This window comes from Tiliqua scincoides, chromosome 1 (genome assembly GCF_035046505.1).
Source record: "Tiliqua scincoides isolate rTilSci1 chromosome 1, rTilSci1.hap2, whole genome shotgun sequence".
Classification (NCBI taxonomy): domain Eukaryota; kingdom Metazoa; phylum Chordata; class Lepidosauria; order Squamata; family Scincidae; genus Tiliqua; species Tiliqua scincoides.
This window is the reverse complement of record NC_089821.1, coordinates 81140151-81163959: the sequence shown is the minus strand read 5'-3', so window position 1 is coordinate 81163959 and position 23809 is coordinate 81140151. Positions and strand designations below refer to the sequence as shown.

Here is a 23809-nt window from a genome sequence, read left to right as displayed (position 1 = left end):
TGCAAATGGGATAAATAAGGACAGCAGAGGAAATAGTGGACATGTCTTTATCCATTTGATTTTGGGGCTAGAATGAAGGTCACTCTAGAAGTTAGTGTTGCTTAAGTAGTACACACCATTCAGGATGGAGTGTCAGAAGTCATGGAAAAGAACCGAGTGGCAAATAATGTGTTATCTTCCTCTCAAAAGTCAGAAAACCAGACCCACGATGGTCTTTTTCCTTCTTCAACCCTAGCTTATGAGGCAGAAGGTTTAGGCCTTAGGGCATTCGTTAGAATACATACCCTGCTACATACTTAAATGATTGTTGGGGCTTCACTGAAAATTGCAGTTCTGCAAGGACAATCATAGTGCCCACACAACTATGAGCACCACACAAAAGACTATGACTGTCAGTGTTTCAAGGGAAACCACAACTGCTAGTCTAATGCTAGTCTGAGCATCTAACTAGACTAGATGGGTCAGGACTTAATAGATGAAACTCAAGACCTTCTCTTGTTTGAGCTAGCATGGTTTTGTGCCTCAATTGAAGGGTTTCTCCAACTCTCATTAGATCTTTAACTGTGTGTATATTTTTGAGGTTGAGTACAACCCTCCCCCCCCCACCCCTACAGAAACTACTTACTTACATTTTGGGTGCCAGTGGCGAGGAGGAAAAAGCTGTGCTGTATCTATCTTGCATGCAATATCCGGGCAAAAATGGCTACTACTACCAAAAAGTAACACAAAGTTTTTAAAAAGCCAAAAATAAAATCAAAACAAAGGCAGATGTCAGCCCCTGTCCTTAGAGAGGATGTTGCAGGGGGAGTGAGGATGAGAAGCAGGAGGCAGTGCACAGCTTCCGGTGGCCTTACTCACTTTAACAGAGACTTTGTTGCCCAGAATATCCATGGGTTTACGAAGGCCATTGGCTTCAGTTTTGCCACTGTTTTCCTTTTCCGCCCGCTTTCTCATGCGCAGGGTATGCCATGAACATGACTTCCTGTTGTACCAAAAAAGGCACCAATCAAATGGCATATCTTAGTAGGAAGAGGAAGGGATGTGGAAAGGCAATGAGCACACACGTTCTTGATATCTACAGCTCTAAGGAGATGGAAGTCATTCGCAATATGTGCCTATTGGGGTATAAGCATTCAAGTCAATTTCAAGGTATTTTAAAAACGGATGTTTCCTTATTCTTGCCCTTTGAACCTGGCATTTTCTTTAAAGGATGACAGTAGACTGCAGATGAAATCAGGTCGCACAGAATACGAATCAAGTTTGCACTATGCAAGAGTTATGAAAGGTAGATTTAAAAATTCTTCTAGTTAAAGCAGTAAAAATAATGTCAAGTTAGTCAGGAATCAAGTCCAGCAATACCAGGCATTTATGTTTCAGAGTTCAGTGCTGGTCCCAAAACATCAAAAGAGAAATAACAGTCTTTATTAAAGGAGATAAGACATTTCCTGGAAAGACAGGCTTTGCTACACTTAAACCAAGAAGTTCCTGTTTCAGCCTTGCCTGCATTTTGTCAACTGTTTGATGATGTTTGTTAGGAAATCTAAGCTTCCGGGCTAAGGAAGACAGCATGAAACACCAGCACCATTTCATCTTGAGCCTCAACAGTCCTTTCCTTTAGAAAGTTTTTCCTTCAGGCTGATTCAATCAAAGTAAAAGTGTATTAAAAGTAAAAGATGGCAAAGATTTTTATGCCATTTTATAGTAAGTTATCTTTTCAGATTTGCAATATATTGTTGTGCATGCAGCTAAATGAGAATGCCGTCTTAAAAACAGGAGCAGAATAGCTAGGGGGCAGAAGTCTGCTGTACAAGCCCTATTTGCTTTGCATGTTACAAGTGTATTGCAGGACTCCAAATCCCAGGTGTGCAATCTACTAGTCTCCACACATTACAACTCTTGCAATAGACACTGATGTCATTCCATTGTTGCCCTACAGCAAATGTATGAAACTTCAGGCACTCACACATCTCTCTTTAAAATCTGACTGGGCCTGGGATCGCAGACATGCATACCTGCTTGTAACGCATGTCCTTGGACAAGTTTGCTGTGGAAACTAGTTTGCCTAGTAATCCAGAACACACAAAATGCTTTGTACTCCAACTGTGCACAAATCAGGAGACCGCTTGCAATGATGCTCTTCAGTAGAATGAACCCAGTGATAAATTAAAAGCTCCAACTATAAGCAATATACAGAGTGAGATAAGGGGGTGAATTGATTTGATTAACCAGATTTTTCGAAGATTACAGAATTTTGAAAATTTTCAAATTCACCACTGGATTAAGACACTTAAGGGTATCCTTTAGTTCAGGAACTGGGCACAGCCCAAGGTCCCTTATTAGAATCACAAGAGGATATCTTACTCCCTTGGTTCCTAGTTATGTTGTATGCATCTACTCTTTGGGCTGCTATGTGCATATTCTATCTCATGTCACAACCCACGACTATTTCCTGCACACTTTTTTGTTCACATTGTCACCCAATAAGTCATTGTCTTATTTCCACAGGCAATTTCTCTCAACATGTTGAGTCTCCGAGATGCACGATGGGGCCACACGAAGCCACTGCTGTATAGAAACCTTTTCAGCAGGAGCCATACCACTGCCATCAGGTATAAAGCAGTTCTGAGCAAGTAAGGGGAATTGCAATTGTTTTCACACTGCACCTCCTCCTGGGACCCTCTAACTACCGGATTCTTCCTGACCAAATAGGAGTAACCCAAGCAGGATCCAATCTTACAACAAACCCAGAATGGAAAGTTGAATCAAGATATCTCCTGTCACTCCTGAATGTTAGCCTATTGATTTCCAAATACCTTGGTCCTGACATCATCTTGTTGCCCTCATAGAATAATCTAACTGGCCTAGTAAATTTTTAAGGCCAAACATCACTGATCTGTTAACCATGACTAAGGAGTTTGAGAGTAGACTGCCAGTTTACACAATTTTCTTCTTGAGTGCAAAATTTCCTCCTTCCTTTGTTGGCCTTAGCCATGGTTTAACACTGCACTTGAACCAATGTTAACCATAGTTATTACAGATTCCTCACCCAGCCAGGATGCATACATTCTGTTTAGGGCTAACCATGGTTTGCATCTTACAGAAACAATAAAATCATGGCTAAGCCTATCAAACAAACAGTACGAGGCATTTATGTCAGAGCATAAGATGGCAGCTCTTAGTTCATCCCTCTCGTCGCCATGGGAAAGAGTTCAACAGCATGTCTTCAATGGGCCTTATTCAATAAATTTTAAAGTGCTTTGCAATTAGTCAGTCAGTAATTAATCTTCAGTATTTAGAACTCAAACTGAACATTTTTTCTGCAACAATACTCCATAAAACAAATCTGAGAGAGAAAACCAACACTGAATGATTTGACAAATGTAGATTAAAAAAAGGTATATCTCAACAGGTTTTATGGAAAAGGATTGTACCTTCTGTATTTAATATCAAAAAAATTTCTTGCATTATTTAGTTATTTCAAACTGACAAAATTCAAAAAAGGGGAATAGTATTCACACATTTGTTAAATAAGAAACAAAACATTGTGAAAAAGAAGAACCAAAGAGGGTAAAAACTGGTCCTTTTTAACCTCATCAAAACATGCTCATGGTGAAAATTTATTTTACATATTTAAAATAGTACATTTAAAATTATTAGTTACATTACAGATACAATGATGAACATTGCGACTATCCATAATATTGCACAACCTGACTTCAAATATGGGTTTCTTTAAATAGTGCAAAATACTTTACAGGAATGTACTCCAAATGGGATTTTTCAAACCATTTACAAAATATTATGTGAACAGAAGAAAAAATTCAAAATAAAAAAATGTTACAAGCTGTACAAGCAATTGCCATAGACAACATAAAATCTCTTCCTTGAGAAGCAGAACTCAATCCAATACAAGGCCTGATGTATGTGGCTTTTTTTTGCTCTATGCCATTATAACCTCTATATATATATATATAAGCAATTTAAACACATGATAAATAGAAGTCCAGTCCAATCAGGTCCATTATTAGGAAAGGATGGAAAAACATAAAACATGCCTTTTAATTTTTTACAAACTATAGGAAAAAATGAACAAAAACCAAAACAAAAACCCGATTATCCCAACATGGATACCCCATGCTGTGTATCAAGCAAAGTTGTTCCAATGGCACTGTAGATTCAAAATAAAAAAGCAGGAAAATCCTACCATTTGGATTTTATTTTTCCTCAAAAATCCACATACTGCTCCCAGGGAATCCAACACAGCACTTACTTTAAGCTTCCGTCGCTATTATCTGAAGTTGACTTAGTAAGTGGAGCCAAGATATTCCCTGGGATCCATCCTTCTGCTGCTGGTGAATGGTTATTGGCCGGCTGGTACACAAGGAACATGTTCTGCTGGTTAATGGCAAGTACTTGGACCACCTCACCCTGGTTGACACAGATTTCATTCTCCTTCAGTGCATAGTAATCTTTGATGACCACCATGGACGAGGTCCCATTGCACCCACCCAAGTCATTCTGAGAAAGACACAGAAGGCAACAGTGACATGGCAGCTCTGGCACAAGGGCTCATTTAGCAGCACTTTTAAGTATGCCAGGAGTGTTAAGACATCTTGCAATTTCCTTGCAAAGGTACATCAGTGGGCAAAATCCTTCAACTCAGACAGGAAAGAGTATGGTAGCTGAAAATACTTACAAATTATTAATTATTAAGTACAGACATGCCCCCATATGATTGGGGGTTCTGTTATGGAACACCCCGTGGTTAAATGAAACCATGGATATAGGTGAATGCCCCCCCCCCCGAGGCGAGGCAAGCTCAATTCCCCTCACCTCCAGAGGGTCCTCTGAGCTCAGCAGAGGCTGTGGACATTGGTAAAAGAATACAACTTCTGGTTTATCTGAAACTGGAAGTGATGTTTTTAATGCCTTACAAGGGGACATTGGGAGGCCCAGGAAAGCCTGGAGCCCCCCCCCCCCAAAAAACCTGGAAGTTGTGTGTTTTTGCCTCCAAGGCTCAGTCTGAACTTGACAGAGGCCACAGATGGATATCTGTAGTCTCTGCCAGGCTCAGATGACCCTCCAATGGCAAGGGAAGTGCAGCTGTCCTAGCCTCTGGAGGGTGCGCCTGTGGCAGAATCCTGCGTGGGGGACCCTGCAAACCCAATCCATGGATAAGTGGATCTGTGGATACAGGACCCCTGTACTAAATTGGCTTATTGTACATACAAATTGCTTTTCTGAGATATATTATTTGTTCTTCCAACTCTACTTGGGAATTGGATCACAGAACATTATCTAAGCAGCTATACAATGCATCCTTGCCTTCTAACATACATGAAAGTACCATTGTGTCCCTTTGTATGGACTACAAACCTTTCCTTCACAAGGCAAGTTTCCCTTCCAAACAGTCAGATTGGGACGTGCTTCTCTCTACAACAGGTAGACTCATGATTTATTTTTTTCAAATGTCACATTTACATGACATGCCTTTGGGGTACAAGTTCTTCTGAATTTCCAATTTATACACACAGGGTAAGGAAAAGGGGTATGTTGCCAGCAGCATAACGTACTGTCCACTGCATCAGAGATGCAGATTATGGTTGGCAGATGTCTTAGGGCAGCACCGCCCCATACAACAGATGTGGCCCACACACATCACAAGCACCTATTCACCTGCACAAAACATCTACCAGTAATTGAAGAAGAGTTGCTTTGTACTTTACCATATGTTCTGATAAGCTACCTTAAGTGTGTTTGCATTTTATTGCCTAGAAACCATTCTGCACCATTTAATCAGAGGAGACAAAGCAAGGGAAAGATTGCTGAAGGCCAACAAAACCTGAAGGAAATTTTTATCCTTCTGATTCCCAGAAACTGCAAGTCATAAAAGCATGTTAAGCCCAGCCTTATAACAGCCAAAGCCAGATACAGCAACAACCTGAAGCTATTCAAAGCAGGTCTAAGTTAATATTTTGAGCTGTTGTGCCTTGTATGATCTGTCTCCTCATCCTTTGGGGTATTGCTTTAGCATCTTGTGGGCAAACTACATGTTATGCACATGTGTTAAAGCCCAGAAAACTAACCCATGTAAACATACACCGGGGCAGTGGAGTTTGGAAAGAGGGGAGAAGACTGCTTGGAAAAATGGCAGTAGAGCAAATGATTACACATGTCCGGCACTGTTCTCTCCTCTGCTCAAAAATCAGAGTGCAGCACACTCTTAGAAAAAGATATACACAAAACATTTAGGGCTGCATTATACGAGATGTGCTCTGGTATACTTTTCCATTACATAAAGGCACAAGTTAATTTGACTATTCTCTTGCATTATTTTCAGTCTTCTTTTGAAAAACATTTGCAATCAGATTTCTACAGTACCTCACCAAGATACAGTACCTCACCACAGCCTAACCCTAATCCTTAACCTCTTTGACAGAAGATTTTATCTTAAGTTTCTCTTCTGTGAACAGAAGGCACTTCTGTTTATTCAACAGGAGGGGCAAGTTTCATTGACCTTCCTTAACTCTGCTGTTGCTGGTAGTTCTGTTCAAGGTCGGCTTCTCTGATCCCCTGGAGTGTGTTTCTAGTATACTTCAGATAAAGAACATTGGTATCTTGTATGAGCAGTTATCTTTTATATAATAAGTTGCTCAGGGATCTGAACCCACTGTTCAGATTATCAGCTAGCCAAATTAAACTCTTTTTGCACTCCCATCATTTTACAGAGACCTACCACCTAGCCAGCTACGAAACACACATACCTTGCTCTGTTCATACTTGTCACCAGGCTGGTGCTGTTCATGCCCCGTGCTGCCATTGGAGGTAGATATCTTCAGAGGTGGCAGAGATGGGTTACGCACTGTAGCCTTCAAAGGTTTATCAGATCCTACTGGACCTGAAGAATAGGGCCTGGTGATAGGCTGAGGTACCCTGCTGGTCTGGGGTCTCATTACAGCAGAGCTGCTGGTCTCTTTGCGCTGATACTCAATAGGAGACTGTAGTGCTGGAGCAGAAGACTACAAGTTAGTACAGACCTCCCTGTTTATGAACCACATTATCTCAGGTAAGGGGAAACAGGTACTCCTAGTTTCAAACAAGTGGTATTTTGCAGAGGGAACACCCTTGAATAAAACTGAAAATGCTTCTGCTGTAAACCTGGGAAACAGTAAGTTACTCTTGAAGAACAGCAGGAATAAGTGTTGGCTCAGCACACACAGTACAGTATCCAGCACTATAGCCTCTGACTCTTTGGAGACAATTCCTTTTTTTAGCCAGTACAGATTATAGCAATCCTGGAGCAATGGAGCCCATCATCCTTTCATTGGATGTAGATCATTTTTGCAGAATTCACATACATCGCTCTGGACTGATCAGTTCTAATCAGGAGTAGATGGCATGTAGACTCGCATTCCATGTGAAAACACAAAAGGAAAAGCACACAGAATGCACCAAGGCAATGCTGTTCAGACAGGGCAGCAGAAAAGGGCTCTGTTCAAACAGGGGGAAGTGAAGAAGAGGAGGCAGCAGAAGAATATGCCATAGGAAATGACTAATTACTAGCTGCATGCATGTTCTTTTCCAGAAGTCTGTTGAAATTAAAATTACTTCAGCACTGAATAAGCTATGGTGAAGCAACTTTCAGGGTACCACTGCTGGAAACCTTGTGGACAGGCTTCTGTGAACCCTCCCGTAAGAGCTGGATATTTCTTAAGTAATGAGAAAAGAATTGTGATAGTACTACAGAATTCCCCTTTTTTTGTGGTGGTTTGGTCAAGGATGAGAAATATTACACAGGCAAGGTGATACAACCTTCCTTTTTCTACTAAAGAGAGGGGTGTTTTCAGATAGCCAGTGCATTGCAGTGTTTAGGTTACTGGGTTGGATGGATGACACACACCCTGGTTCATGGGTGACCTTGGGTAAGTCAGAATAGTCGTCTATACTTACCCAGTTTTCCAAATGGTGTTTATTTGCACATGGTGGGATATCTGTTCAAAACAGTGGGCCCCCGGCACCTGCAGGGGTTTCGTTCCTGGAAACCCCCCCCCCTTGCAAATGCCAAAATCCATGGATAGTCAAATTCACTTTAAAAAGGTTAAAGTAAAAATCATTCCCTACCTTAGCACCAAAAACCACACTGGATGGAGGGCAGTCTCTGGTGTCCTTGAAGGCCACTTCTGAGTTGTCCTGGGACCTGCAATCCCCTCCCTTGGCTCTGGCACACTCCAGAATGAATAGTTGAAGTGCAATGCTTCTGCAATACATTCTGGGGCAATTCTGGGCCAAGGTAGGGGGTCGTGGGCCTCAGCACAATCTGGAAGTAGCTTCTGGGAAACTAGAGACTACACTATGGTCAGGTCCCCTGACATCCACTGAGAGTCAAAACAGCAGATACCAATACTATGGATGCCAAGGGACCTGTACTGCCAAGGAGTGAGAAGAGTGTTGCCACTCCCTTCCTTCTAATCAGAAGAGCAAAACACACACACACACACACACACAGTGGTAAGATTATCCTTACCAGTTAGCAGGATTATACAGCTGATCAGCTTACTGAGTTGTTCCATGCACACTGTGGTGCTATCACTAGGTCAGCAGTGGTCCAGTTATCCACTGTTTCAGCCTCACCTACCTCACAGAGTAGTTCTGAAGAAAAAAGTTTACTGCTCTATACTTCTTAGGAGGAAGGAGGAAGAGCAGGAAATGAATGTAAGCTAAATGCTGAGAGGTCCCCCTCTCCCATTTTTAAAACTATTGATTACAGTCTGCTAACTTCACAAGAAATCAAGACTGGCTGTGCATGGAACAGCCAGAACAGTGAAGTGGAAGGAGTAACTAAGGAAAGTCTTAGCATATTCCCTCCATAAATGTAAAACATCTGCTTGATACAGGACACATTTAGAGTATTTTAAATTACAGTGCCTATCTAGCAAGGTGAATTAGGAAATTTGATTTAAATATTAAGCAGAATTGTAACTTGGGACTTATTTAAAGCTCTTCCCCATGATACTTGGGAGTACTAGTGCTCTAACTCAGTGAGTGTGTTGCGTAGAGACTGGGGTAATTAACGATTCTTTGAATTTTAGGGTGGCTGTAATGATAAGGCTGGACTAACTAAATACCATCTAACTCAGATTAATGATGCCCTGGAGTAAGGATTCTATACAGGACCACTGTGACATCCTACTAAAATATTAGTAGAGGCCACACTGTGCAATATTTTGCAAGGTTTATTGTTTTAAAGATTATGTAGCCTAGATTTTAATCTTTACCCAGAAATTTCTGTTCAGCATACACTTTGCACTTCCATCATCATGGAGCATATAAAAGGGAAGACAGCAACAGGCAAATGTGTGAGTGTGCACGTGCTTTACAGATATGAAAAAGCCTACAACCATGGTTCCCAAACTGTGTGTCAGGACCCACCAGTAGGTAGCTGCCCAATTTGTGGTGGGTTGTGAAACTGACAAGCTGATAGCCAACAAGGAAAATATATTGAGCACTATGGAAAGCGAAACTGAGCCACATGTGTGCATTCACTCATGAGAAGGCAACCTTGCCTTAGCTCTTATCAAAGGCCAGGTGAAGGGGAACACAGAGCCACCAGAATAGTCCCAATCTGACATGCCTGGAGTACAAACGTGTCAGAAGATGGTCCCTCCCCACCATGATAAAAAGGATTAAAAAAAGATGCTTGAATGGCTTGCAAAGCAATTTTTTGTTTTGTTTTATAGGCAACAATCCTAACCAATTTTCCAGCACTGACATAAGGGCAATGCTACTCTGAGGTAAGGGAACAAACTTTGCCTTACCTTGAGGAGGCTTCCATGACTGCCCCCCAAACTGCAGGATGCAGCACATGCTCCACTGGCACAGCTATGCCAGTGCTGGAAGTCTGGTTAGGATTGGGCCCTTAGTCTTGTAAAGCTAGGTAGATCTCAATAATGTGTCATTTTAAAAAGAGAGTCCCTGTGCTAAAAGGTTTGAGAACCGCTGGCCTACAACAAAGTATTAGGGCAGCGCAGGGGGGTTTGTGCAGAGGTTTAAAACTCAAGAAGTACATTGATTTCACAATACAGTGAATGTACTTACCATTTAAGAAATCTCTCTGTGTGTCCAAGACTTGATTGATGTCCTGTATCCAAGCTTGCTGGATTTCAGGATTGGCAGCTTGCAGGATGAACCTCTCTGATGTTTCCCGGCTCATGACAGCAAATTTGCAGGGATCATTGTCCACGTTCTCTTCAAGGATTAGGTATGTCATCTAAAAGTAAAACACCAAAAAGGTCAGCGTCAATAGCAATTTAAAGCAAATAAAAGAGCATGCTCAGGTGAAGCCTACAGCCATGGGGGCCAAATGACAGCCATGACCTACCACAGCAGACTGAACAAACAAGTATACCCCTGCTAAATGGGTAAGAGGCACTTTTTCAAGTGGGTGCTCCTCTTATTTAGCAAAGAGTAACTGGCCCTCCTCACCCCAGCAGTGTCTTCTCTAGTGGCTGCCTGCTGGTGTTATTTTATCTTTTTAGATTGTGAGCCTTTTTGGGACACAAGCCATTAGGTATTTGATGTTCTCTGTAAACCACTTTGTGAACTTTTTGTTGAAAAGCAGTATATTACTACTACTATTACTACTACTACTACTATTATTATTATTATTACACCTCCCCAGACAAGGAGGTATCTGGAAGGAGCATCCTGTAGGGCACATTTGGCTTTCAGTTGTGTTCTTCACTTACTGTGCCAGGTGAATTATCTTTGAGTTACTGCTTTCTTTAAAAGGCAACGCTGTCAGAGAAAGCACTGCTAGCAATTTGCAACAATTAAACCACCGTGGAGGTTTGAAAGTCCTCCAAAACAGAAGTTTCCGGCATCTTGGAAATAAATACAATCAACAGAAAGGCATATTCCTTAAGAGAAAACATATCAGGACTCCAATTAAAATCACTTAAACACAAATCTTCGTTATATGGAAGAACTGTCCACAAATAATTTCTCCATCTAGCCTTGCTCTCTTCCCCCCCTCCCGTGAGTATGATGATTCAACTCTGGCATAGGCTCAAATATCACTTGGGGTTATGTGAAAAATATGTTTCTGTGCTTCAGCTTTTGGCTTTCTAAGCTGTGGGTTAAAGAGGCACAAAAGTCAAATTTATATCTACAATAACCTGAATGCCCATTCAGAGAACTGCTTTATAGCAACAGCTTCCCAGTGACTCTGTTTCAAGCCATTGCTCTATGTCTATTTACACTTAAGAACTGGTCCTTGGTCCAGATCACTATAGTCAGAGGAAAAACACTGGCTGCCTTATGTCTGTAGTGATTTGTGTATCTGTATTCCCATCAGCTCAGCCCTTCATCCTGCATTTATGTACCAAATTCAGGGTCAAGCTACATGGTATATGCAAATATGCACAGTGATAGTATGAAAAGCCTCTTTGGGAGGGGATGATTGAGAAGACAGAAGTCGCAAGGAGAGAAATAATACTGAATCCTTTCTGGCAGTTTCCCCAACCAAACCACTCCAGTTGCTTCCCATTCTGTGGATTTAAAATACATGCTTATTTTTCATCTATCACCATTTAATACCACCCCACCAAGGCACAAAGCTATTTACAAGTAGTAAAACACAACCACTACACAGAATACAAACTCATTTCCCAAAACAAGAAATTTAGCACAGCAAAGTTCAATCAGGACAACATTGTCATCATATCAACTAAGGCTCCAAAAAGCACCTTTTGCAAGGACGTTCCTGTCCTTGATGGAGCTCATTCCAAATCCTAAGGGCTATTACATTATGGGTCCAGCTCCTACTCTCTCAATTTGAATCAACTTCACCTTGTGCTTGCCATTGCAGATATGGGTTTGGAACCCCACAGCTAAAACACTGTGAAAGGGCAATTTTACCCATGGGAAATCGTGAACAGGGAAAAGTTTACATGGCCCCACTACTACCTCCTAAAATTATTTTTCCATGTGTAAGAAAGGCCATAGGCCTATGCAGATGGATCAGAAGTTCAGCAAGCATGGGGGTATGGGATTGAGCCTGCTTGCCACCCCACCAGCAGACTGCCATATGATATTGCTAGATAGCGTGTCAAACCATTGGTCCATCTCTCTACACTGAACTGGCAGCAGCTCTTTATGTTAGACACATTATATATACACATCATATTCTCTGGTCCAAAACAGTTGGAGATTGTTAGGGACATGATCTTCTCATCAAATTATAGAACTGCAAAGGACTTAATCACCATCTTTCTGCACAGAAGCAGAATGCAACTATCGCCCTTAGCTACCTAGCAAGTCACAAACAGGCAGCAGGAGGGCACTGCTACGCCATATTATACTATACCATATATAGTGTATAGTAGAGTATGTTGTACTTAGTCTCCCCACTGATTTAAGAAAGCCAAGTTTACTACAAAGGAAGCTTGTTACTGACCATACCATGACCTCTAAGGTCTCTTCCAACATTCTATAATTTTATGACTCTTATGGCCTAGCCTCTTACCTTTATACTCCGTTTAAACAAGTACCCAGGCGTTAGAGAGCCCTTCCTAAGGAGTTCACTAAAGATGACTATTTGTTCGAAGAGAAACACTCTGCGTTCCTTTGGCCGAGATAGTCCACCAGAATCCTGTTCTATTACATAGAAAGTATCCTGCTGCAGCAACTTCCCTTGGGCTGCCAGCTTGCCCTAAGGAATAAAAAAAATGTTTTAATTCAGGTAGTAAGGAAAGTGGAAGACCAAACATCAATGCAAGCAACACCCATGTAACATATGTAGTATATGCGCACACATTTGTTGTCTGATCTCTGCAAACTTTTCACTGGCACAACGTGGGAATTTGGCACACAAAGTATGTATATTCACTTGCGTTCCATGCCTTCCACAATGCAGCATGGGACAAACACACACACAGTCTTTCTGTGTGGTACCAGGGCAATGGTGTTTTGTTTGTTTGAATGTACACAGCACTGTAAGACTATGCCAAAGCTAGCAAGAAATAGGCCTTCCCCATTGGGACAAAGAATTAAGTGCCAACAGTGGCATTATGTCCATTCATACTCAAAAATAAAACTGGGTTTTACCTCAAAGCCCTGAAGGCGGCCCAGGTTCATCATGTCATTGCAGCGTTTTGGAACAAGGCACATTAACTCCACAGCTTTCTGTCAGAGAGAGAACAAAAGGAAGTTTAAGCCTTGGACTCAGGATTGAGCCCTCCATGTACCAATCTTTCCATCAAAGCCTTCCCATCCCCGCAAGCCATGTCACAGTAAAAAAGAGCTTCCTGCACCTCCCAGAAAAGGGCATTCCACAGTCTGGGTGCCATCAATGAAAAAGGCCTGTGGCTGGTGTACTGCTGCTAATTTCACCTTGGCTGAGGTATCTGTAGCAGGACTTTTGCTGCTGAACGGAACTATAGCAAAATCCTTTTTTTCCCCCCTAGCTCATCACTGCCTGCCTCAAGTTTAGATATGTAGATTGGTGCTACTATGCCAGTTGTTTGGGACAGTGGGAAGGTCTCTCACGTAAGCTTTACCTTGTAGGTGTGTTGCCATTGTCATAGTGCAAGTGAAAGCATCTTGCTGCAGCAGTGGTGGGTTAGATAAATTACTTTCCCTTCCTGCTTTGGAGCAAACCCCCTCAAACATACCTCCAACCTATAGCCCTCCATTCTAACAAATGCTGTAACTATGGAAACCTCTTTTCTTATCCGAGTAGGTCAGACTAAATCATTATCAGAGAAATATCTTTGCTTAAGATGGTTCAGCAAGTTTCTGGTCAATATGTAAATTTTGGTCTTCCCCATTCATCATAAAAATCTTGACTGCTAGGCTACACCAGATTTCTCGCCTAGTTCATTTGTGACATTTCTTAATGACAAAAGAAAAATGGAAAGAGATCCAGAACAAGGGTCTCCAAACCCCAGCCCGGGGGCCAGATGTGGCCCGCAGCAAGCCTCCTTCTGGCCTGTGGTCAACCTCTTGCCCCCTGAAAGCCTCTGGCCCACTCAACTGAACATGACTAGAACTGTGCTCTGATTGTGTCTGGAGAGTGTTCTGAGGGCCAGAGAGGTGGAATGAATGAGCCCATTCATTCATTTATTCACTCATCTAAGTTCCATCTCTAACTTATTTATTTAAATTTTATATTTAAATTTTTTTTCTGGCCCTCCACACCATGCCAGATATCTGATGTGGCCCTCTGGCCAAAAGGTTTGGAGACCCCTGATCTAGAGGATGGACATTCAAATTATACAGTGACATCAATTTCTGTTCATTAGATTTTAATCTGCGAACTTTAGCCCTAGTTTGCAATTTGCATGCACCCAACATTAATGAAAATCAATGCTGCTTTAAAGTAAGTATCTCAGGAATGACAACAAAAACCTGAATTTTCGTTCTGTTTTTGCCAGTTATCCATATGTACATTGCATTTGGAATATGAAAGACATACCTCTATCTCCAAACATTCCAGTCCAGCTTTTTCACTGTATTTTAGAAAGTCCTACAGAAAAGACAGACATCCCCTTATAAATGAGTCATCTTCAAAGATGAAAGACCAGGGTGCACTTGTCTCCCTGCTGAAATGAAAAAGCTGGGGGAAGAGATCACATGACATTCCCTAAATGTACTGGACTACCTTGGGAAATTTTACAATTGAAATGTGAACCTGAAATATTTTGGATTTAAGATGTGGATTTGTGTATGTAACACAGGACATACACAAAAGATGCATGACTTTATTGGATACAGCCCATTTTGCTTTTTAGAAGACAATTAATGAAGAGTCTGTCAAGGAAAATGGGTGGTTTAACTTAGTGAGAATGCTTATAACTCCACTTACTAACTAATGGCGTTCTATGCGACTTACAATATACTGAACATACAAAAAACCCGCTGGCAGATTGATTACAACAGCAAATCTCTTTAGCTCCAGCTAAATGTCTGGAAAAATAATAATATTCTACCCTTCAGTAGAATAGTTACATGGTAGAAATCCTACAAACCAGGTGCTACCACAAAAAAGCCCTATCGCTGGTAGCTCTTCAAGTGGAAACACACAGAACAGGGCCCCCAATGAAGACTAGTCCATATAAAAGCTAGTGGTCCTTCACAATATTTGCTAGAGTAATTACTGAAATATATATTAATATAGGGGATCCTATAAAGTAAGATTCTAACATAATCATCTAAAGATAACCACATGTATTGGCTCAAATTCAGTGAATTATGAACCAGTGGAAACACATAATTATTCTAAGAATGCTTTGTACAAGTGCTAATGACAGACTTCCCACAGATCAGTGAAGGTGCATCCCACAAAAAGACACTTTCATTCATACAAGAGTAGATAGATTTTTGCCAATGTCATCCTACTTTGGATGGGTCCCCCATCCCTCACAAGGAACAGCACAGAGGGCTGCAGGAGAAGAGGACTGGCAAAGTTCACCCCCTTGTATGCATCTAGGGAGCATTTTGATTCTTTAGACTTCATTAGCAATTTTGTTTTTGACTGACTTGGTGCTAGACACACAACTCCACTAGCATATTTTCTTTCACCTTGAGTAGCAGCTGGTACTTTGTTATTCTTTGAATGGGTTTGATTAAGAAGTCACTGAGAGTTAGCCGCTGGTTTATTTCTTGCTGCACTTCCTGCAAAATAAAATAAGGGCAATAAGATAACATTAAGAATTTAATTATAGCAGAAAACATCTTGTCAAGTCAAACAGCTATACCACAGGTTCTAAAACTTCTCAGGAGAGTCCTCCTGAGGTCTTTGCAGGGGTGGGGGCGAAGGCAGCAATGGGGGCAAAGTCTTAGAATACTGAAAAAGGCTATTGCAAACTAGAAGTGGTTTGTGGTTGCTTTTTTTCAGTATTCCAAGACTCAAAAGAGCCCTGCAGAGGGCTGTGCGGGGCTCCCCACAACTCCTGAACCTTATAGCAGCCCTCTGTGAGTAAAAACAGCCCCTCTTTGCCCCTGTTAATGATGGGGGATCATGTCGCTGCCTTCCCCCTGCCTTCCCAAGGGCTGAGGCTCTCAGGCAGGAGTGTTTTGACACCCCGGTTTGAGAACCTCAGAGCTATACTGTTCTATTCAGCTGGTAACAAAGTTTGTAGATCAAACAAGAGAACAGATGTGACACTTGTATATTCTGGTCATGATTAGAGTAAGGCTATTCAGAATACTCCTAAATACAACGTTCTTTTTCTTTTGGTATACCAGTAAAATGAGTAGCCCAAGATGTAAGGGGGGGGGCATAGATAATAAACATACTCCCAGTGAAGAGAACCTGTGGATGGTTTTGCCACCTGATCATGACACTGTAGCAGAACACATCACTAACAAGCTACTTTCTGGGCCTAAGCATGTTACTTTGTTGCAGCAACACAATCAAGATTACAACATCTTAAAGGCTAATGCTAGCGAAGTAAAAATTGTGCTACAGAAAGAGCATGCGTGCATGTCCGTATAGACAAAATACACACTTCTAGATATAGAGAAACTTCGTTTGAGCAGATGCAATAAGGTTACATTACAAAAATACATACCTGAAGCAATGACAAACTTTTAAAGGGTTGTGTCAGGGTTCCGTAATATTAATGAGGGTTTCTAGACCCAAATGTGACGCAAGAGTCTGCAGCTCTTTGATAAAGGTTTAGGAATCACAAACTATTGTTAACATCCTTCCATGTTCTTGTATGATCTTGATGCAAGTTTCCAATCCTCACTCTGCCCCCCATTACAATATTTGCAAAAGGCAAACCCTTATAAACTTAGAAATCTTACGTGAAGGACAATTTTTCTCAACAGTGCCTATTTTGTTCACATGGCCCACTTGACTCCTATGTAAAACTAGGTGGTAGATACAAAGCTTTGTCCCCTCACCTTCTGTTTTGCTATTCAGATACAGCAAATAGAAAGAAGATGCAATATTAGATGTAACAAAGCAAGGGAGAACTAGGAAACTGGTTAAGGGACCCCACTGCAACCAGTGCATTGGGTATAAGGTGGAGTTCAAGAACAGGAATCCACTGCTAAAACACGAGTCAATGTTGACTGAAAGGCAAAGAGAAAAGGAGGTAAAGTCAGCCACCCCAGCAGGGAGATACAGGCTGACACTGCCATGTGCATACAAATGTGAGGGGACAGCTCCTCCTGTCAAGGGTATATTTAAGCTGCATGATGAGGCATCTGGTGAACAACGCTAAATCTTACCTCAAAATACGCACCATATTCTGCAACTATGTATTCAGATTTTGGTTTGTTTTGACAGTATACCACATACATGTGTAATCGCCTCTCCTGCAAGAGTAAATTTGACACAGCTGACTGATTAAGCACACACATCAACTTTTATCACAGAATAGACAGCAAGAGTAAAATCATAAACTATTTCTATCAGCCCGAGCACAGAAGGCGCTTTGGGGACAAGCACTTTCCTGACTTCTGTTTGGCTTCAGCTATTCGCATCTGATCATAGGATGGTGGGACAGAAGAAACAGAGAAAATGTCCCTATGGGGAATATCACATGTGGGATGACCAGGAGTCCTCAAGGGGTCAGCACACATATTAATATATAGTTGCCAACTGATTGAAACTAATCCTGAGATCCCATCAAAAAATGTCACTACATCAAGGAGACTCTGAAAAACTCCAGAATTGCTTTCTAGTCACATGGCAATTGATGGACAGCTGAAAATACTATTAAAATGTTACGCTGCTTCATCCTGTCTATCTAACTTCTGAAGAAGCCAACCATTAGCAGAGAGCAAATAGGTAAACATCAAAAGTGCTGATACCAAGACGGTTGTAGCAACAGTAAAACCCAGTAGTTGTTATAGTCAGCCAAATATATCAGTATATAAAGTGGTTGGTTCACAGGCTGCTGTGTTAAGGCTACAATCCTATACACACTTTCCTGGGAGTAAGCCTCACTGGACACAATGGAACCTCTGAGTGGACACACTTAGGTTTGTACTTTAAGTGCAAGTTACTACCGCTTTGTGAAACTAAGACAGGAACATCAGGGCTTTGGAAAGGAATTTTATCAGGGGTATAGAGTTTATTTTGGGCCCCTTCCCTTCTCCACTGGATCATAATTTCTACAATTTACAAAATATAAATTATGTAGGCTTACACAAAATGTGAATGCTAGTCTTCAAACAATATATGCAAACATTTGCTGAAATTCCAGGAAGTGTCCAGCTTTCCCTCCTTTGACTCCATTCTGGGTCCTTTAGACCTTGAGCCTGGGCACAATTTACCCCCTGCACCCCCCCCCCCACTCATGGCTCCTGAGGAACACGCTTGACGACATATGATAGATCTGGAATTCAAATAGAACCAAACTCATCAAGCTACTCATGATATGCTATTTCTGTAATCCCAGCAGAAGTAAACAGAAGACTGTTGGAATAGGAAATATAACTGAAAGTTGTGATTTTAGTTTCCAGTTGACCAGGGTATAACTCATTCAATTCTTTACTTCAAAAAGGCACATGCACACATACAAAGCCAGGAAGGAAAACCATATATACAGGACTGGAGGGGGGCACATTTCCAGTCAAGATTCCCCTACAGAGTTACTTTTCACTCCATTAAGTCAACAGAAAAGGCCACATAACACATAAAGACAATTACGACTATAGTTAACTTATTGCTTCTGTGGATATTTGCCAAAGTCAACTTCTGACCAGAAAGACAAAATACATACTTAAAAAGCAAACATGCATCTGTGCTCTTTTACCCTTTTATCTGACTGCTGTTCTTAAGATGTGTTGCAAATATGTTTTATCTTGTTTTTTAAATTATGTTCTTAGCCTTTGTAAGCCACCTTGGGTCCCTCCGAGGAGAAAGGCAGGATATTAATATTATTATTAATAAATTATGCTTTGAGGGAAATCCTGACATTCAGTGGTCTAGCCTTGTACAGACTTTGTTTTCATGTATTGAGTCAGCAAAACTAGGCCACATTCTGGCTATTTTTCCCCTTTCTTAAAGACGAACAAACACACAACTCACATGTTTGATGAAGAGCTGTGCTAAACGGTCATGCTCCTGAAGGCACTTTTCCAGTTCAGCCAGAAAAAAACTGCCGGAGGAAAAACAGGGGACAACTAATCTTAATATTCCTTATACAAACACTGTATGGTTTCATATAGAAATACTTGTATTTCAAATATCACCCTGACGGGCACTCCAAAACTCAGCGTCACTTGGTCATCTACTCAGTCTCTTGTTCCTGCTCTCTTCAGTGTGATGCTTCCTTTTTGGGGGGCACACATGCATACTTTTCTATCATCACATGCTAATTAAGAAAGCTCTCAGATCAGCCTATTTTTGTTTTAAAATGCAGAGTTCTAATAATTTTAATTGCATTGTTTTGAACCTGTAGGAGGCCAGAAATATGACTGCAGCAATTGCAAATCAATCAATGCAAAGCTTCAGTCAGAACCCAGACAATGCTGTATCCTATGTGCTTTTTACTGTTTTATAGCAAGGTAGACTGAAACCACAAGGGAGTGTTCTGCATTCCCCCCTCTGCTTAGCTGTAGCAGATGCGCAAGCTGACACCAGATCCATTTCCTATGCCTGTCCTTCACTGGCACTCTCTTGGCATCAATCATTTGGGAGATAGTACCTGCCTAGTGACTCGTTATCTATTCAGTAATTCCCATTACATAACATGCATTTGCCCTTTGTTTGGTGGGTTTATCGACCTGCGGTTTTGGAACACTCATGACCGAAGGAATGCGTGAAACAATAGACTTTGGACACTTAATTGTCAGAGCTTTAGCCTCATGCTAGTAAGGGCAGAATTCAGGTGCAATGTGCAGTTATCCAGGCACTAAGTACCAGGTATGGTGAAAGTTATTTTGTAAAAAGTAGGATTTTTAAAAAAGCTCAGTTTCCAACTTAACAGGTTAACTAATAACAGGTTATTCAAAATGATTCCATTCCCATGTGGATGGCAAAAATTGCACTAAAGCAAACCCATTTAAAAAACAATGTCTCCTTGCTGACCTTTTGTAATGTATGCAGAGACAGTCTCCAGGCACTTAGAAAGGCAGCAACCCCTCCATTTCCTGGGAGTCCAGAAGAAAGAAAGGAGAAGAAAGCGAAAGAAAGGAGGAGGCAATAATGACTTGCATTCTTTCACATGCCCAGGGTGAAGGGAGGGGTCGCTTGCCTGGAAGTGAAGCTGTTCTAAGTACCTGGAGAGAGAATAATTGTCAGCAGGCTGCCCTCTCCCACATGAACGAGGCTATTGTTAAACATCTTTATTCCTTTGATTTAAAGGGCCCCTCTCATTGCATTGAGATAAAACCTATGGTGAAAAATTCGTGGATAATTAGGTTATACCTGTATACTATTTGTTTTCCAAAATTCACAGAGACCTGCTCACTTCTTCAGCAGAAAGAAAAGACCATCTGCCAGCACACCAATTTCATGCATCAATCAAAACTGTCTAACCCAGTAATTTCCAAACTATGCTTCTAAGGAACTTTTGAGTTTGAGAAACATCAGTTCATTCCAAAAATCAGTAATGGCAGGAAGGTGTCCCTGAAAGACTGATAATCTTCCACTACCAATCTACTCTTCCAATGTGCAACCCCAGAAGTTTCAGGAATGCATTCCATGGCTGATTATCAGTTCACATGTAATGATGGCTAGAATTTAGAGGCATGTTTACTCAGAGTCCAATGTGAACCAAAGAGTCCATGCCTGATAATGTGACCCTGAATCCTCTGTCAAGGCATAGCAGTTCTGGAGCAGACAGAGTATGAAAAAGTGTTTCCCAGAGGAGGAGCAATTTGAAGTCCAATGACCTGTCTTTTTCAAGATACAGGGTTAAATGTCAGACCGGCAGCACATCAACAGGCCACAACACGTATACAAACATGGAACTTTAAGCTTAAAATCCAACCATTGGGACATGGCTGTAGCAGTTTCACAGTGATCTGGCAGACCTTGAGTGCTTTGGCTCAAAGCAATTAAGACTAGAAGTCTCCCATGTGTCCAGAATCGACTACCTTGTGATATTACATTTAAATTGCCATTTAGTTACCTGGAGATATGCATCACGGGGGTATGCTGAAGGGGAGGGCAGGAGAGGAGAGAGCAGTGGTTCAGATTAAAGTATAACAAAGTTATTTTCTTCTGAACATTTTGTCCATTGCAGCAATCATTTAATACTCAATTAGAAACTTACTCTTTGTGCCAGTCATAGATCTGGTGAATGTTTCCAAACACAATCTTGTCTTTCCCTTTCATGTCTTCAGGAACCCCTTTTTCTTCTATTCTTTTCATGAATCCCTTTATTAGAAAATCAGTGATTAAGCTATGGCAGAGTGGAATGGGAACAGTAATTATGTATGTTCACATTCTATGCAAAAAAGAATAAGTTATACATCATAGAGATTTTTCCTCTGTGCTCACAAGGTTACTATGGATCCTTTTTTAGTAACTTCAGTATTGCAGTTTTAGCATTTTTGAATTATATGTCATGTTCCAGTGAGATCTGATAACATATTCTATATGTATACAGCAAACAGCAACTAAAATTTAACAGGAATTTTAGAAGAATTATTTACAAACCATTCTAAGACTGTTTGTCAAAACATTTCTTGCTTGCCCTCAGATGAAGATAAACCATCTGTTTTCTGTTGATGAAGTTCACTGTTAACCTTCTGTTATTTTAAAAAGTTACAAAGATAATATATTCAATTTATTTTAACTCACCTCCACTACAGTTCCTAGATCTTTGACATAGTCTTTCTCTGTCTGTACCAGTTCATTTAGAACAAACCTAGAATTCAAAAGATGTGTACATTGTAGTGGCCAGACTAAATATCTTTCAGATAGAGTTCACCACCTCACTGGAGTAGAATTGTTTCCATTATTGAAGATATGAGAGATATAAACATAAATCTACAACAGTGTTTCTCACACATTTAGCACAAGGACCCACTTTTTAGAATGAGAATCTGTCAGGACCCACCAGAAGTGATGACCAGAAGTGACATCAAGCAGCAGCATTTTTTAACAATCATAGGCTGCAACTCTACCCACACATACCCAGGAGTAAGTCCCATTTACTATTGTTGTTAAAAGAATATACATATTGCTTGTTAAAAGAACAGGTCTGTAACATTTCCCCAAATGCAGTCACATACCATGGTAGCATCAAGTCTATTAAAAATAAAATATTGAAATGAATGGGGACCCACCTGAAATTGGCTCGCAACCCATCTAGTGGGTCCAGACCCACAGTTTGAGAAACACTGGTCTACAACATCCTGTCTTAGTTCTCAGTGCGCCATAAATTAGGTTCCCAGGGCATCTCTCATCAAGGCCCTGACTAGATTCAAACATGAGTAGGGAGCATCTACTCATGTTGGCAATTCAGACAGATTGAACAGACCAATGCCAACAGAATTCCTAATAAAATCTTTGTCTAAAATCAAAATGCACAGATCTTTCCTTGAAGTTTCGGTCCATCTCTGGGAGGAGGAATGTAACAAAAAATATACTTAAACATTCAATTTGGGATTCTTTGGGACTGAATACCTCACAAACCACCCGGCACCCATGCAGGTTATACAGCTCCCCACATCTGCATTATTTGAGGAATCTACAAGAAAATGATGCCATGCAATGTTCTTCTTGGCCTACAGGGTGAAAATGGGAAGTTGTACACGTTTTTGAATTCTAACTGGTGAAGTCAAGGTTATGTTAAAGTGAACTGAGGTACAACTATGGTGCAGTGCAAGAGTATGCTGACACAGCATCCCAAATTGTGCAGCTTTCACTCATCCCATTAGAGTTCCTACAAGTTCTATGCATGAGAGGAGATCTAAGAACATCTACAGATGGGGAGCACATTCCATTCCTGAAGTAGGTCCCACATCCTCAGAAACCAAAGCCCATGTTAAAAAGGTTATCTGTTTTGTCTGAAACAAGCAAATGACTGAACAACATGCTAATAGCAAGTTTGGTACAAGGCTACTTGCCACCCCCAAAGAGCTATCTTCTGCCAGATCTCACCATATTCTGGTTCTGCAGATTTTCAGCCTGGTTCACTTTGGGGAAAAGACAGCTATGGAGGATGGCTATTGACTAGGACCCACGACAATCACCCAGCTACTCCCTTCACCCTAAAATCCTAGAGCAGTTTTGCAACTGCTTTGTAGGTGCACACACATGCAGCACTTTGCAAGTGGAAAGCCGAGATCACACCACAATGGCACACTGTGAACACTGCTATGGCCATCTTTTGCCCCATGCTGCATTCTCAGTATACACTAAAAAGATGACAGGTGCACAATATATGCCAGTATATTTATATTAGGCCAGATTTACTCAGAATGCCCCCCCCCCAGATTTTTAGATGCTTATTTGAAGAATTAAGATTACTACCAATTTGACATTAACTTACATTCTGCCTCTCATAGCTTTGGCTTTTTGTTCTTCTTCAAGGTTTCTTGAAGGAGGAGTTGAAGGTTTCACATTTTCATTCAAGCATCCAGTGGCATCTTTTAAGCTTCCTCGGTAGGAACCTCCTTCTAATGTCTAAAAAAAAAAAAAAAGCACACACACACACCGGAGTAAACAAAAGATCTTATGCATGATTACAGACTAGAACTTATCAGAAATGCGTATGAGGGAAAGATGAGGTTCACACATTAGGTAAAAGATCCCTTCATCTTCCCCAAGTCTCATCCCTTTCACAATTATGGAAGGAAGACCGCACAACAGATTTGCTATCATTCAGCACAGCATTGC

General features: G+C 41.0%; 1 protein-coding gene across 4 annotated transcripts in view; it reads right to left on the bottom strand.

Moving 5' to 3' along the window:
* LOC136636632 (kalirin-like) overlaps positions 1 to 23809 on the bottom strand; it is a 91884-nt gene that overhangs the window by 32034 nt on the left and 36041 nt on the right. For 3 of the 4 annotated variants that reach the window (XM_066611815.1, XM_066611814.1, XM_066611816.1), the window contains 12 exons: positions 23463 to 23596; positions 21767 to 21833; positions 21237 to 21340; positions 19046 to 19115; positions 17239 to 17325; positions 15580 to 15672; positions 14474 to 14524; positions 13105 to 13182; positions 12524 to 12709; positions 10096 to 10267; positions 6765 to 7006; positions 3469 to 4518 (listed from right to left, as the gene is read on the bottom strand). In XM_066611815.1, the coding sequence (XP_066467912.1) occupies positions 4267 to 4518; positions 6765 to 7006; positions 10096 to 10267; positions 12524 to 12709; positions 13105 to 13182; positions 14474 to 14524; positions 15580 to 15672; positions 17239 to 17325; positions 19046 to 19115; positions 21237 to 21340; positions 21767 to 21833; positions 23463 to 23596 (1536 nt within the window). In that variant the 3' untranslated portion in view covers positions 3469 to 4266. Of the gene's footprint in view, positions 1 to 858; positions 983 to 3468; positions 4519 to 6764; positions 7007 to 10095; positions 10268 to 12523; positions 12710 to 13104; positions 13183 to 14473; positions 14525 to 15579; positions 15673 to 17238; positions 17326 to 19045; positions 19116 to 21236; positions 21341 to 21766; positions 21834 to 23462; positions 23597 to 23809 lie in introns of those variants that run through there. The other variant, XM_066611817.1, reaches the window with a different exon arrangement.